This window comes from Hoplias malabaricus, chromosome 18, assembly GCF_029633855.1.
Source record: "Hoplias malabaricus isolate fHopMal1 chromosome 18, fHopMal1.hap1, whole genome shotgun sequence".
Lineage (NCBI taxonomy): Eukaryota > Metazoa > Chordata > Actinopteri > Characiformes > Erythrinidae > Hoplias > Hoplias malabaricus.
The window spans coordinates 29187726-29203201 of record NC_089817.1 but is presented as its reverse complement, the minus strand read 5'-3'; the positions used below and the strand labels follow the sequence as shown (position 1 = coordinate 29203201).

General features: G+C 42.2%; 1 protein-coding gene across 1 annotated transcript; it reads left to right on the top strand.

The window, feature by feature from the left end:
* The first annotated feature begins 153 nt into the window (after positions 1-153).
* On the top strand, positions 154-15381 carry LOC136674716 (beta-galactosidase-1-like protein 2). Its single transcript, XM_066650882.1, has 19 exons — positions 154-255; positions 1725-1913; positions 2220-2288; positions 4403-4498; positions 5960-6068; positions 6165-6257; positions 6469-6550; positions 6638-6702; positions 7166-7250; positions 7951-8088; positions 8319-8399; positions 8556-8662; positions 9152-9298; positions 9749-9820; positions 9933-10011; positions 10190-10277; positions 10394-10505; positions 11127-11243; positions 14055-15381. Exons 1-19 carry the CDS (start codon positions 164-166, stop codon positions 14139-14141), a joined length of 1908 nt encoding a protein of 635 aa, XP_066506979.1. The 5' UTR covers positions 154-163; the 3' UTR covers positions 14142-15381.
* Positions 15382-15476: the final 95 nt, after the last annotated feature.

The window sequence follows — 15476 nt, the reverse complement described above, 5'->3', positions numbered from 1 at the left end:
GAGGAGGCAGGCGCTAAACAGTCCGTTTCTAAGGAACAAGTTTAAAGCAAAATGTCATTCTCTCTTCACTGGGACGCGGAGGAACCCTCGTAGAGACGGTGTTATATTATGGTTCTTTTTTACGACCTCTATTTTCGTTTCCAAGCTGTTAAACTCAGACTCGATGGTTATTCTAAGTGTGAGGAGTTCTCACATAAGATGTTATGTCGCACTCTTCTTGAGTATCACTGGTGTAATCATTTACCGTCACCTCAGGTGAGAAGCTTGGTGCCTTTTGCATTTGTTTTCAATGACAAATTACATCCTGTACAGAGTCAGTGCCTCTGTTATTCAAAGGGAAGCCTGTGTGAAACGTTATGATGAATGGCATATTTAATTTCTGGCAGCATTAAAGAGTCTGAACTTATTATAAAGATTGTTTATATAATTTAGCATACATTAAGACTTATCATGATTTAAATGAGCATTTGAAATAGTGCCTGAACATTTCTTTTTTAAAACTGCTGTCTTCCTAAGTAAATAATTCAGGCAAACAGGATTTTTTAGGTCATAAAACCTAAGGAACCAATCTCATGAACTTGTGGGGAGGGGATTTAAAGCTGGCAGTAAGCAGCAGAGGGATGGTTTTAGATAGAGGTGGTGACTAGTTGCATAAATTCATAGATACTGAATGAAGGCAAAGGTGTAGAATTATACCTATATCACTTTTAAGGGACTTTGAATGCTGTCAATCAAATAATCAATACTGTGAGGAGTGTGGTGTGTTCTCCCTGTGTCTGTGTGGGTTTCCTCCGGGTCACTGTCTGTGAGGAGTGTGGTGTGTTCTCCCTGTGTCTGTGTGGGTTTCCTCCGGGTGACTGTCTGTGAGGAGTGTGGTGTGTTCTCTCTGTGTCTGCGTGGGTTTCCTCTGGTTGACTGTCTGTGAGGAGTGTGGTGTGTTCTCCCTGTGTCTGTGTGGGTTTCCTCCGGGTGACTGTCTGTGAGGAGTGTGGTGTGTTCTCTCTGTGTCTGCATGGGTTTCCTCCGGGTGACTGTTTTTGTGTCAGATATGATTCAGAATTCTATAATTCTGATGAACAGACAGTTCCAGGGTTTAATTGACAATTGAGTTATTATAAGCCAAAAAAAATGTCTTATAAATCAGAAATTTATATAAAAAAAAGTTCATATCAGTGATAACTAGGATGCTTTTTTATACTTATAACTTTTTAAAAGACTTTGAATTTTTCAGAATAAATGTTCACAGATGTTTTTCCACCACTTGCAAAGCCTTAAAAGTTGTTTTTATTTTCTGTTTTCATGATATGAGTAATTACAAATGTTATTAAACATTTCTTTTTAAGTTCAGTTTCGGAAAGTTTTGCTGATTTTCACTTTGTTTTTTTAGACATTCCTCTTTTTTTATTCAAGTGGATTTCTTTATATTTAATCTTCTCCAAATAAAGACAACAAATAACAGCTGAATGATTTTATCCACAACAATAAATACATTATTAAATTAATATTTAAATAAAAACATGAGAATCACGTTATAAAATCCAAAGGATAGGTTTAGATAGTGATCTAAGGGATAATTATATAAAATGTAACCATTTTAGACAAATACACCAAATTCTGTTGCTTTTTATTTCACACCATATCATTAGTTATTAGTGCCACACTCAGTGTAATGTTATGAAGGTGTTCTCTGTGTTTCTTATACACTGTCTCTAATTGTCTTTCAGTGGGCAGGGAAGAGAGAGGATGAGGCTTAGCAGGTCTGAAGGGCTGAGTGTCAACTCCTCCCAGTTCTCTTTGGGAGGTGAGCCTTTCCGCCTCCTGGGAGGAGAGCTTCACTATTTCCGGGTTCCCAGGGCCTATTGGATGGATCGGATGATGAAAATGAAGGCCTGCGGCATCAACACCCTGACGACGTAGGTGTGAAATATGCTGTACCTCCTGCAGTATTTCATTTTTACCACGAAAGTAGAGACCTCTATGTATGGGTATATTTATTTATTTAGTCATTCATTCATTCTATACACTGCCACTTGCAAAAGATGAAGAACCCAAAGCACTGTACTGCACAGTGGCAGACATGTTTAAGTATAGTACAGAGTTTCTGCACCTCCAGGACAATAGGTGTCAGTATAAAAGCAGTTCACTAATGTGAAGAAGAACCGGCTGCTCCGTTAAAACATGTGTGGGCGCTTTAGTAATGAACAATATATGCTTTTCAGATCTGTGCCATGGAATCTACATCAGCCAGAAAGAGGAGAGTTCAAGTTCCGCGGAGACCTGGACCTGGAGTGAGATGTTTACACCTCTCATTATTTTTAGCCTCTTAAATTTAAAAGATTAAGGAACCCCCTGATATTCACATATCTCCAAGGTTCTCAGTCTGCTCCTTGGAGACCTTCAGCCTGTAGATGTTTGTTTGTCTCCCATTCCTTACACACCTGTTTGCCTCAGATGTTGCTGGAGGTGGAAGAGAATAAAGAAATAGATTCATCTGAATAAAATTAAGAGTCTCTGACATTCTTCACAATCACAGATTCCTTTCTGCCATCAAGAACTCCAGCTTTGACCTGGAATTCCTAATACAGACATGAGAGAATTTCTGTGGTCTGTGTTTAAGACATACCCGGGACTTTTAATTTGCTCTTTGCAGCTAATAGCAGCTAATAACTGCTAATAAAGTTCTGCCCTGAGTCTAAACCTGTTGTTCATGTTTGTAGACCTCTGTGCTGAAGTAAATTTAGCTACAGTTTACAGAGTTATTTATAACATGAACTGTAGTCTTTTGCATAACAAATACAACCAACAGGGACACAATTTTTGCTAATGTGGTGGTTATAACTTGTTAGCTATATTAGCTTTGTAGCCTTTCTTGGCTTTTTGAGTTAATTTAGAGTAAGGACAGTAAATGTGTTAATCCCTCGATAAAACAGTGCTTTGGATTAATGTAATGCTGCACATTTTTTATCTTAGAGGAATCACACAGCTTCTGTTGGCCCTCCCCTGACTGTGTTAGCAGACAGAGTTAGCCTCAGTCAGGTGGGATTTTAACCTTGTTTGGTAAGAAGCACGTTCATTAGCTCTATGCTATTGGGACTATATCCCATATGCTCTCTGGACTTCATCAGCTTTTCCATAACAACACGATCCTACATACAAATGTATGAGCTGCTGAAATAGCGTCAGAGACATTGTTGTGTAATATTTGTTAGCATAGCTTTGCTACTTATAGCTTTGCTACTTTGACAGAATTAAGAATTCACCATTTTTTATTGTATTATTTACAAAAAGGAAATGTGTTCTGTAGTATTATGAACTATGAAAATTTGCCACAATATTTATTAGCATTGAACAATTTGATTTGATAACTGGCTTTTCCCTGGTTAGTGTAAATACAAATAGATGCTAACCAGTAATATGTTGTCTAAACTGTTGAAAAAACACCATGTATTATATACAAGGAGCTTATAATTGACCCGGAGAGATCTGGGATGTGTTCAACAAAGCCGGATTTGTCAGTTAGCCAGCTAAAAGCCAAAAGTTGAGGACTGTCCAGTAGAAATTTCCCTCAGCTCTGTTCCTATTTGAGAGGCTTGAATCTGGGCTTAAGTTATCTGGATACACTGAGAAATCCTGGTTTGCGGAATATCCCCCTCAAGCAACGGTTTCAATTCAAACTATACACCACATGTAACATGTTTCAAAAGGTACTGATATTCTCTGCAGAGACGTATTTATACAAGCCAGTATTCTTTGGGGAAATGTGCGTCATTCTGCAACTCTTTGTTAATGCAAACCAAATGATTTGTTTATAGGCAAGAACACAGAGCTGTTTAGGAAATGAACACCTACAGTCAAATTCAGTTGATGTTCCATAATGTTGTGCAGTGACTGCTCTCTTTACTAGCTGAGGCCTTGAGTTTAACAAAGGAATGAGGAAGTCAGAGTATTGCCAGAGAATGTTTGAGCAAAATTTGTATCCTGTATCAGAAGGTTAACTCGGAGTCAAGGATCATGGGTTCTTTGGCAAGACAATGACCCAAAACACACATAAAAAATATAATAAAATATAGACTGTACTGATGTGGGCAGCAGTGATTAATCAAAAACCTTTGATGCCAATAGCGTAACCAGGATTAGCCAGTGTGTAATTTTACCTAAGACTCCTCCCACCTTCAAAATGCATCATCATAGTGTGTTTGTTCCATGTTTAACTGTAAAATATTTAGACGCTCTGTTGCCATAACCTTAGGAGGTGAATAGACACGTTTACAACAGATTTAGCTATGGTTATAGCTGATATTTTGTCCCTTGGAAGGTTCCTTTAATTTTTTTGAGATTTTATTACGTTTACGTGAGATCTCCATTTTAAGCTATTGTCTCTCATTTCCATTTGATCGCTCAGGCTATTCCTGTTCCAGGCTGCGGAGGTGGGTCTCTGGGTTATTCTCCGGCCAGGACCCTACATCGGGTCTGAGCTAGACCTCGGAGGGCTGCCCAGGTGAGGTTCTTGCTAGGCTTTTGTCTTGTTTCAAATTGTCAGTTTTTCCTGAATTACTTAATGAACTAATTAACATTTTAAAAATAGCCCTAAGGTAAATATTCAGAATAAATGGTTAAAATAGGGTTAAAATACTGAGGTCACCAAACATTCATAATGTCCATTTTTGGTCATGTGTCCAAATGTTTGGGAACCTCTGGTGTCAATGCAGTGGTCCTTATTTTAGCAACAACACAAAGTTTATGAGCATAGAAAACAAACACACAGTAACATTGCAAACAGAACAAAAACCAAGTGGAACTCCTTGGCACCAGAATGTGACAGATTTCCCTTTGGCACAGGACGAACTAACTAAGTTTAACCTCAAGGAGGTTCTGAGTTTGATTGTTGTATTAGCCTATGGATGAGCCCTGGAAAGTCATAATAATTACTTAGTTATACAAATTATTACAAATATATTATTTCTATTGACAGAATAAATTCTGTCAAACAAATAATCAATACAGTGAGGAGTGTGGTGTGTTCTCCCTGTGTCTGCGTGGGTTTCCTCCTGGTGACTGTCTGTGAGGAGTGTGGTGTGTTCTCTCTGTGTCTGTGTGGATTTCCTCCGGGTGACTGTCTGAGAGGAGTGTGGTGTGTTCTCCCTGTGTCTGCGTGGGTTTCCTCCGGGTGACTGTCTGTGAGGAGTGTGGTGTGTTCTCCCTGTGTCTGCGTGGGTTTCCTCCGGGTGACTGTCTGTGAGGAGTGTGGTGTGTTCTCCCTGTGTCTGCGTGGGTTTCCTCCGGGTGACTGTCTGTGAGGAGTGTGGTGTGTTCTCCCTGTGTCTGCGTGGGTTTCCTCCGGGTGACTGTCTGTGAGGAGTGTGGTGTGTTCTCCCTGTGTCTGCGTGGGTTTCCTCCGGGTGACTGTCTGTGAGGAGTGTGGTGTGTTCTCACTGTGTCTGCGTGGGTTTCCTCTGGGTGCTCTGGTTTCCTCCCACGCTCCAAAAACACATGTTGGTAGGTGGATTGGCGACACAAACGTGTCTGTAGGTGTGAGTGTGTGAGTGAATGTGTGAGTGTGTGTTGCCCTGTGAAGGACTGGCGCCCCCTCCAGGGTGTATTCCTGCCTTGCGCCTAGTGAATCCAGGTAGGCTCCGGACCCACCTCTACCCTGCATTGGATAAGGGTTACAGATAATGAATGAATGATATAATCAATACTGTCTATATGTCTAAAAAGCCCTGGTTGAACCCAAAACACATTGAGTGTGGGAGTAATATAATTAATTCATTCTGTAAGCACTTCATCCTCACAGGGTCACAGAGGCTCTTGAGCCAAACAGAATTAATTGGGCCATTGAACAGGGCACTAGACCATCACAAGACATCACACCCCTCCAGTCACACACACATGTCCTTACTATGTTGAATAATATGTGGAGAGTGTTTTGGATGAACACACACATTTCTCCTGACTCCAGTTGGCTGTTGAGTGACAGACGGATGAAGCTGAGAACCACATACCCAGGCTTCGTTGAGGCTGTGGATGTGTTTTTTGACAAGCTCATTCCGAAAATGGTGCCTTTACAGGTAAAGGATTATGGTATTTACAAGCTGTTTATATTTCTGACAATTTTAAAGTGAAATGGTTGCATTTTTTCAGTAATTTTGTGTTTTTTGCTCCAGTTTAAGAAAGGAGGGCCTATAATCGCTGTCCAAATAGAGAATGAATATGGATCATTTGCGATGGACAGTGACTACATGCCTTTTCTTAAAGAGGTGAGGTATCGTCCAACAGTCTCAGAAAAAATAGCATGAAATGAGTGGGACATTCCTGAGCATCCGTACGTGAGCCTAGGCTCACCAAGAGGGGCATCAAAACAATACTCCAAGCACTGTGCTGTCGAGAAGAAACGAAGAAACCTTTGCAGTGTCCTCTAAATATGTCTCGGAGATAATTATTTCATCTGTTTGTGTTCATCTCTCACAGGCGCTTGAGTCCAGAGGGATCACCGAGCTTCTTCTGACCGCAGATAGCCACGAGGGCTTAAAGAGAGGCGGCGTGAATGGAGGTAAAGCACTGGCACCACATTTGAAATAATTGGAAATTTCCAAATTACATATTTATAATGTTCTGAGACTGTTTTCCTGTGCTGCAGCCCTCAGAACTCTAAATCTGCGCAAACTAAATTATGACGACCTCAAGTTTCTGGAAGCTGTGCAGGTAATTCCCAGATCATTGAGTGTGTCATATAAGGCTTTATATTTCCTGTAAAACATGTGTTTATTCAGTAGATTTACAGCAAAACTTACAGCAAAAAAGCAGAAATATTGTATTCAGTAATTTTTTAGGAAACATAAGTACAGTATATTTACAGAAATAATTATATAGTCTTCCTCCCACAGTCCAAAAACACACGTTGGTAGGTGGATTGGTGACTCAAAAGTGTCCGTAGGTGTGAGTGTGTGAGTGAATGTGTGTGTGTGTGTGTTGCCCTGTGAAGGACTGGCGCCCCCTCCAGGGTGTGTTCCCCAGTGATTCCAGGTAGGCTCTGGACCCACCACGACCCTGAACTGGATAAGGGTTACAGATAATGAATGAATGAATGAATGGATGAATGATACAGTCTAGTTTCTGTATTTATTCAGTATATTTACAGTAACATTACTGTATTTATACTGAACAGCCAAACAGTCCCATGCTGGTGATGGAGTACTGGAGCGGGTGGTTTGATGGCTGGGGAAGCCTCCACCACAATTTCCCACCTGAAGGTAAGATTACAAATATTTTTTCATGCTTCGTTATTTTCATATTCAGTAAATAATTCAGGCTGATCACATTGGTGTAATATTCACATGATTTTCTATGGTGTTTGCAAAATACAGGAAACCACTAGAGGCCCTACATATTATACAGGGTGGGCCATTTATGTGGATACACCTTAATAAAATGGGAATGGTTGGTGATATTAACTTCCTGTTTGTGGTACATTAGTATATGGGAGGGGGGAATCTTTTCAAGATGGGTGGTGACAATGGTGGCCATTTTGAAGTCGGCCATTTTGGATCCAACTTTTGTTTTTTCAATGGGAAGAGGGTCATGTGACACATCAAACCTATTGAGAATTTCACAAGAAAAACAATGGTGTGCTTGGTTTTAACGTAACTTTATTCTTTCATGAGTTATTTACAAGTTTCTCTTTGTTTACAGCCATTGACATATCGCAGAGGTTAACACGTAAGGAGCGAATAGAAATTGTGTTGATGTCTGGTGAATGCAGTAACTGGGTCATTGCAGCAGACTTCAAAATGGCCGCCACGGTCACATCCCATCTTGAAAAGTCCCCCCCCCCTCCCATATACTAATGTGCCACAAACAGGAAGTGAATATCACCAACCATTCCCATTGTATTAAGGTGTGTCCATATAAATGACCCACCCCTGTACATTATCTCTCTGCTCTTTGTGACAGACATGATTGCAGCGGTGAGGGAGGCTCTAAGGCGTGGGATCTCCATCAACCTGCACATGTTTCACGGAGGAACCAACTTCGGCTTCATGAGCGGAGCTGTCGCAAACCCCTCCTACAAAGCTGTGGTCACCAGCTATGGTTCGAAACACTCTTTATAACAATGATATGAGACGAGAGATTGATGAACTCTCTTTTTTTCTGGTAAAACTACTCCTGTTGACCACAAGAGGGAGACATTGATTTTGTTTTTTTTGAAGAATGGATTTTAATGGACTTTACAGTCTGTCAAATGCTTCAATGTTTCTATACAAATAAATGTCTCTGTTCTGTAATACATCATTTTTTAAGAAAAATATTTATTATCACAGATTACGATGCTCCTCTATCCGAGGCTGGGGATTACACACCAAAGTACCATCTACTGAGGGACCTCTTCAGCCGATACAGCAGTAAGGCTATCCACTAGCTGTTGACTATTGATTATTGTCTATTCCTCTACACTGTGAGCTGTAACAATAGCCAAGACCCTTGTATGTGGATCGTACTCTGATCGTGACTGTTATTGTAATTGTAATAATGATGAATATTAATGATGTTTGCTGTAGACGAGCATCTCCCTGATATGTTGACTCTTCGCTGGAAGGAAAACTACGAGGCAGCGATCATGTACCAGCACCTCTCCTTATGGGACGCTCTGCCTTTCACACCAGAGGTACGAACTATGTTGAATTCCTTTAAGAACGGTTTAAAGGTACACTACATAGTTATTTTAAATTTAAAGATACAGCTTCTGAATCACGCTGATGCTTCACAGGCCTCTAATAGAGAGAATAGAGCCTCTGAATATGTGACTTTGTGCTAAGCACTGCAGAAACTACACTATGTAACTTTTGGAGGAGGGTAGGGACCGTCCCCCTGCAACACTAGGAGGAGAACAAAAATATTGTGTAGTGTTCCTTTAAATGTATGCGTCTTTAAATTAACCAGACGTCTGAGTATTTCAATGCCTCTGAAAGCTTAGCGCAAAAGGGATTTTACAGTAATGCTCTGTTTTTTATGTAAGAACTGGGCCCAAAAAATAATGTAGTGTAGCATTAGATTACCCCCCTCCCCCTCGTATGAGTCCTCCTGCATTTAAATCCAATCCTAACCAGAATCACGTTTGAGGATCTAAATTAAACGGTTTGGTTTGTTCTTAAAGCCTTTTAAATCTCGGACTCCCATCAACATGGAGAATCTTCCAGTAAACAACAGGAACGGACAAGCGTTTGGATACACCCTCTACGAGACGACCATCACCACCGGAGGGTACTTAAAATCGGGGAATCACATCAGAGACAGGGCCCTGGTGAGTGTGAGATACTATATGAAACCTATAGTTCTAAATCATACACCGATCAGCCATAACATTACAACCAGTCATTGTCCATTTCTTGAGCTGCACAGGAGCACTTCGTGATGGGTCGGGATGCTCACAGGACCACCACAGAGCAGGTGTTATTCGCGTGCTGCAGTGACAATGATGTGGTGAAGGTGTGTTAGTGTTTGTTACACTTCTAAGAGTGGATCAGACAAAGCAGTGCTGCTGGAATTTATATGGAGGTGTAGGAATCCACCCCTCGTCAGGGGCCGCTGTAACAAGGCACTCAGCATCCTTCACGTCACCTGTCAGTGGTTTTAATCATGTGGCTGATAAGTGTAAATATATCCAGGCTTTGGGAGTTATGATCATGGCTCATAGGGTGTTTTAAATTCTCTGCTGGTGATGTTCCATTGTCGATGGTGATTTTTCTATCAGGTGTTTGTGGACAGGAGCTTCATAGGTTTATTCGATTATACATCTGTGGAATTAGCTGTTCCTAACGGGAAGGTACTGGATTAATATTTTATTATTATCTTTGAACGTGATGGAGGTCCTCACTCTGATTCTAATGACACCCAAAACTGCAGAATTTCACATTGATATTTGTGGATTTTTGTAGGAGAAGCGCACGTTGAGTTTTTTGGTGGAAAACTGTGGGAGAGTGCATGCTGGGCCACATTTAGACCATCAGCACAAAGGTACCGCACCAGAAATAAACATGCTGGACATTTTGTGAGCTGCTTTTAAATCAGGAAAAGTGTGGAAGCTTTATCTGAACCTGCTTTGATCTCATCATCGCTTTCATGTCTGAATGATTTGACTCTGTTCAAAGCTGCTTTTGAGAGGCCTCTGAATTACACAGGTCTGTTTTGCCAGGAATTGTTGGAGACATATATTTAAACAAAGTGCATCTGAGAGACTTCACCATTTACAGCCTGGAGATGACCCAAAGCTTTATTGAGAGGTGTGTGAAAGCTTTATCTCTTACGGTTTGTGAGGCAGCATTCTGAGTGTCAACAGTGTTAAAATGGTGGAGTGTGTGAACAGGACGGTGAAATGACTGTGTTTTTGTTTATTAAGTTTGTACAGAGCACCATGGAGGTCTCTTCCCAGCAAGCCCAGCTTTCCAGGGTTTTTCCAGGGACGGCTGTTTGTGGACGGATATCCGAGCGACTCGTTTGTGAAGATGTTGGTGAGGATTCTGTTGAATCCTTACTGGTCCACAGAGGGTTAAAAAAATGCTGTGAATAAGTGTGAGGCAGGAGATTTGCTCAAATTGAGGCCTAAATAGTTTTGTGAGTTGTTTGTTTTTTAAAAAAATATTTATATACACTGTAAACAATTGCTGTAAATTTACAGTGTCTGCTACAGTATTTTACTGTAAATCACAGTATTTACAGTAAATTATTGTATTACTCAATTACAGTAATATGCTGTAAATATGAAATACAGTAGTGTTCCTGTAAAAATACGGTAAATGCTTGGGAACTCTGCTGCCAGTATTTTACAGTAAAATTTACAAGAAATTTTTTACAGTGTATCATTTAGGTTTTAATTATCATTATGTATTAATATTTTTATTAAAATTATACAAAATCATATAAATCATTTAAACACAGCAACTGTCCTTCACATCGTGTGGAAATGTCATGATGAATGAACCAAAAGAAAAGCCCCAAAATTACCCAGAAAATAATATTTTTACTTTGACTTCCACTGAGAGTTAAGAAGGTTTTTCACTTTCTCCTGTAAAGCCACTATTTTGGGAGATACGTGTTTTTCATTGGAAAGCGACGATATTTATGTATTCCAGGGATGGACTAAAGGTGTGATCTTCATCAACGGTCAGAACCTCGGACGCTACTGGGACACCGGTCCGCAGCAGGCTCTCTACCTCCCAGGACCTTTCCTCAACAGTGGAATCAACCAGGTAAGTTCATTTAAAGCAACACTAGGTAATATTTTTACCTTAAAATTACAGTTTTAAAATCATTGTGATGATTCACTGACCTGTAATAGCGAGATTAGACCTTCTATTGTTGTTGCACTGGGCTCAGCACTGCAGAAACTACACTGTGTAACTTTGGAGGCAGAGGTTGTGGGTTGGTGGCCTCCAGTGTCCTGTCCTCCTCTAAAAGTTATATTGTGTAGTTTCTGCAGTGCTGAGATCGGAGTGAGGTTGTGTTCTCCCTGTCACAAGCATCACAATGATTCTGAAGCTGTAATTTTTTTTTGATAAAAATGTTACATAGTGTTGCTTTAACATTTTACAGTCAGCCCCACATGTCCGTGGATTCAGAGGATCTGAAAAAAAAGACCGAAATGCTCTTCTTAAAACCTCACCGACAGCAAATGAATATAGCATCTACCCTTTGGATCCTTTGTTGCCATGGAGAAGGAGAACAAATGTCTCAGCTGCATATGAAGGAGCTTTCAAACCGGGACAGCATAGGTGCGCCACTGTGATGCAATCCGTCTTCAAATGTAGCCTCCAGAGGATGCAGACCATGAATTTGGGACACAATTACAGACACACATTGCTGAGTCTGTTGCAGAGTTCCAGCTGGGAATCCTGAGCTTCTCTCAAGTTGCTTTCTGCTTTACCTCTTGAGTATCCACTTTTCTGGAGTTCTGGTTCGCTTCCTTCTAAAGGACTTATAAACAACAGAGAAAAGGACAGAACGCTTGCGCTCAGCCTCATATTCAGAGAGCACTGCTCCTTAGCCTGGAGGACCTAGTTTGAAAAGCTGCCTTAAGTGGAGCTGCCTCATAGCAGTGTTGCAGACAAAACATACAAGTTAAATTAGTTCATAATCTAGTTCATATTATTTTAAGCATGGCCACCGCTATAGCGTGGGACCCACTCTGCGGAGCATAAACTGATTTGTTCAGTGACTACAAAGTGTTGGATCGAGGTGTTCAAAGTGGTTGTGGAGAATAAATTAGAGTCACTTGTGTGTGAGGAGAGAAAGTAGGACCCACGCAGACACAGGGAGAACACAACACACTCTTCACAGACAGTCACCCGGAGGAAACCCACGCAGACACAGGGAGAACACACCACACTCCTCACAGACAGTCACCCGGAGGAAACCCACGCAGACACAGGGAGAACACACCACACTCTTCACAGACAGTCACCCGGAGGAAACCCACGCAGACACAGGGAGAACACCCCACACTCCTCACAGACAGTCACCCAGAGGAAACCCACGCAGACACAGAGAGAACACACCACACTCCTCACAGACAGTCACCTGGAGGAAACCCACGACGACACAGGAACACACCACACTCCTCACAGACAGTCACCCGGAGGAAACCCACGCAGACACAGAGAGAACACACCACACTCCTCACAGACAGTCACCCGGAGGAAACCCACGACGACACAGGAACACACCACACTCCTCACAGACAGTCACCCAGAGGAAACCCACGCAGACACAGGGAGAACACACCACACTCCTCACAGACAGTCACCCGGAGGAAACCCACGCAGACACAGAGAGAACACACCACACTCCTCACAGACAGTCACCCGGAGGAAACCCACGCAGACACAGAGAGAACACACCACACTCCTCACAGACAGTCACCCGGAGGAAACCCACGCAGACACAGGGAGAACACACCACACTCTTCACAGACAGTCACCCGGAGGAAACCCACGCAGACACAGAGAGAACACACCACACTCCTCACAGACAGTCACCCGGAGGAAACCCACGCAGACACAGAGAGAACACACCACACTCCTCACAGACAGTCACCCGGAGGAAACCCACGCAGACACAGAGAGAACACACCACACTCTTCACAGACAGTCACCCGGAGGAAACCCACGCAGACACAGAGAGAACACACCACACTCCTCACAGACAGTCACCCGGAGGAAACCCACGCAGACACAGAGAGAACACACCACACTCCTCACAGACAGTCACCCGGAGGAAACCCAAGCAGACAGAGAGAACACACCACACTCCTCACAGACAGTCACCCGGAGGAAACCCACGCAGACACAGAGAGAACACACCACACTCCTCACAGAGGACTCGAACCCAAAACCTCCAGGTCCTTGAAACAATGTGACTGCGACCCTACCTGCTGCACCACCATGCCGTCCCACAATTACGAATAATGAATGATTATTTTGTTGTATTTATGACCCTCACTCTTCAGTGACGAGGCTTGTGCTGTAATATGCTCCAGTGTTAAAGCTAGGATATTTATTCTAACGCCGCAGGGAGCTTGTTCCTCTCTTGTTTTCTGAGCACTGTTTATATTTGGTGTGTGATTGTGCTTTGGCTAAAACTGTTTTTTCTCAGTGTTTACAACAGACTTCTTTGTGTTCAGTGCCGTCTTAGTTATAGTCAAAGCACAGCACGTCCAAACCTCAGACGCTGTGTTTTTCTTTGGTACGAGCTTGAGTCACTCGGTCTGCCTCAGTGTTTAGGTTCTCCTTCGTGTTGAAGATAGAGGCAGAATCACGTGACTACAGCTTGGTAGTGTGGTATAAAAGGGACAGTACATGAACAAACAGTGGGGAGATAACAAAAAAATTGATATAATCGATATAAACAAGATTAACGTCGATTAGATGTTCTGAATGTCGATTTCGATTAATTGCCCAGCCCTAATTTATTCATAAGTAGAGACAGAAACCTTTACAGAGATGTAACTGTTCCCATATTTTTGATCACACCCTGTATCTTTTGTCTCTGTGTGTCATCCCCAGGTCATCGTGTTTGAAGAAGAAGATGCTGATTTTAAAGTCCTGTTTGAGGATGCTCCGGACCTGGGAATGACCATCGATATCCAATGACCACAATCCAGTCTCCAGATGGACTCTGATCACGACCCATGACTGTAATCCTGATGCCATTTTTTACTGTAATTACCATTTAAGACTTGGGTTCCTAAGGGCACTTCAGTTTTATTTATTTCTTAAAGGAGAATCCCCACAGATTTTTATTTCTACAGAAGTTACATAGTGCAGTGTCTTCAATGCTGTGTCCGGAGAAGCAACGACAGCAACTCTATTCTCCCTGTGACAGCTCAGTGGAGCGTCACAACTGTTTGAAACTAATTCAGAGTGGTTTGATGTGAAATTGATCATTGTAGAGAATCTTACCTGCTCAGATTGCTTTACAGTGTTGGTGCTAGGAACCAGATGTCACAATTCCTCAGTGTGTGTGTGTGTGTGTGTTATGTGCTCACAGCCAGGGATATGGTAAATGCAGCGTCTCAATTTTGGTGTATTGTTGTAAATTGGGGCAGCAGGTAGCGTCTCAGTCACAGAGCTCCAGGGACCTGGAGGTTGTGGGTTTGAGTCCCACTCCAGGTGACTGTGAGGAGTGTGGTGTGTTCTCTCTGTGTCTGCGTGGGTTTCCTCCGGGTGACTGTCTGTGAGGAGTGTGGTGTGTTCTCCCTGTGTCTGCGTGGGTTTCCTCCGGGTGACTGTCTGTGAAGAGTGTGGTGTGTTCTCCCTGTGTCTGCGTGGGTTTCCTCCGGGTGACTGTCTGTGAGGAGTGTGGTGTGTTCTCCCTGTGTCTGCATGGGTTTCCTCCGGGTGACTGTCTGTGAGGAGTGTGGTGTGTTCTCTCTGTGTCTGCGTGGGTTTCCTCCGGGTGACTGTCTGTGAGGAGTGTGGTGTGTTCTCTCTGTGTCTGTGTGGGTTTCCTCCGGGTGCTCCGGTTTCCTCCCACACTCCAAAAACACACGTTGGTAGGTGGATTGTTGACTCAAAAGTGTCCGTAGGTGTGAGTGTGTGAGTGTGTGTGTGTTGCCCTGTGAAGGACTGGCGCCCCCTCCAGGGTGTATTCCTGCCTTGCGCCCAATGATTCCAGGTAGGCTCTGGACCCACCGCGACCCTGAACTGGATAAGGGTTACAAACAATGAATGAATGCTGCACAATGATTTTTAAAATTTAAAAAACAAAATTTTGTGAAAAGTTCCCATTGTAAAAAGATAAGTGTAATGTGCTGTAGGTTCAGAGACTGGAAATGTACATTTTTAAATCAGTTTCATACAGACTGCAGGATTTTTATGCTGGAAACTGATAATGTGCTGAATTTTGGTGATTGTTTAATTATTATATATATTTATATATTAGTTTTAACACTTTTTTATTTGATAAATTTCCCACATTAGCCTGGT

Excerpts from the sequence above, each read along its gene's own strand:
- LOC136674716 (XM_066650882.1), top strand. The coding sequence starts at position 164 with ATGGTTATTCTAAGTGTGAGGAGTTCTCACATAAGATGTTATGTCGCA. Across the intron at positions 6,069-6,164 it reads CGAAAATGGTGCCTTTACAG|TTTAAGAAAGGAGGGCCTAT; the intron begins GTAAAGGATTAT and ends TTTTTGCTCCAG. Across the intron at positions 10,506-11,126 it reads ACTCGTTTGTGAAGATGTTG|GGATGGACTAAAGGTGTGAT; the intron begins GTGAGGATTCTG and ends TATGTATTCCAG.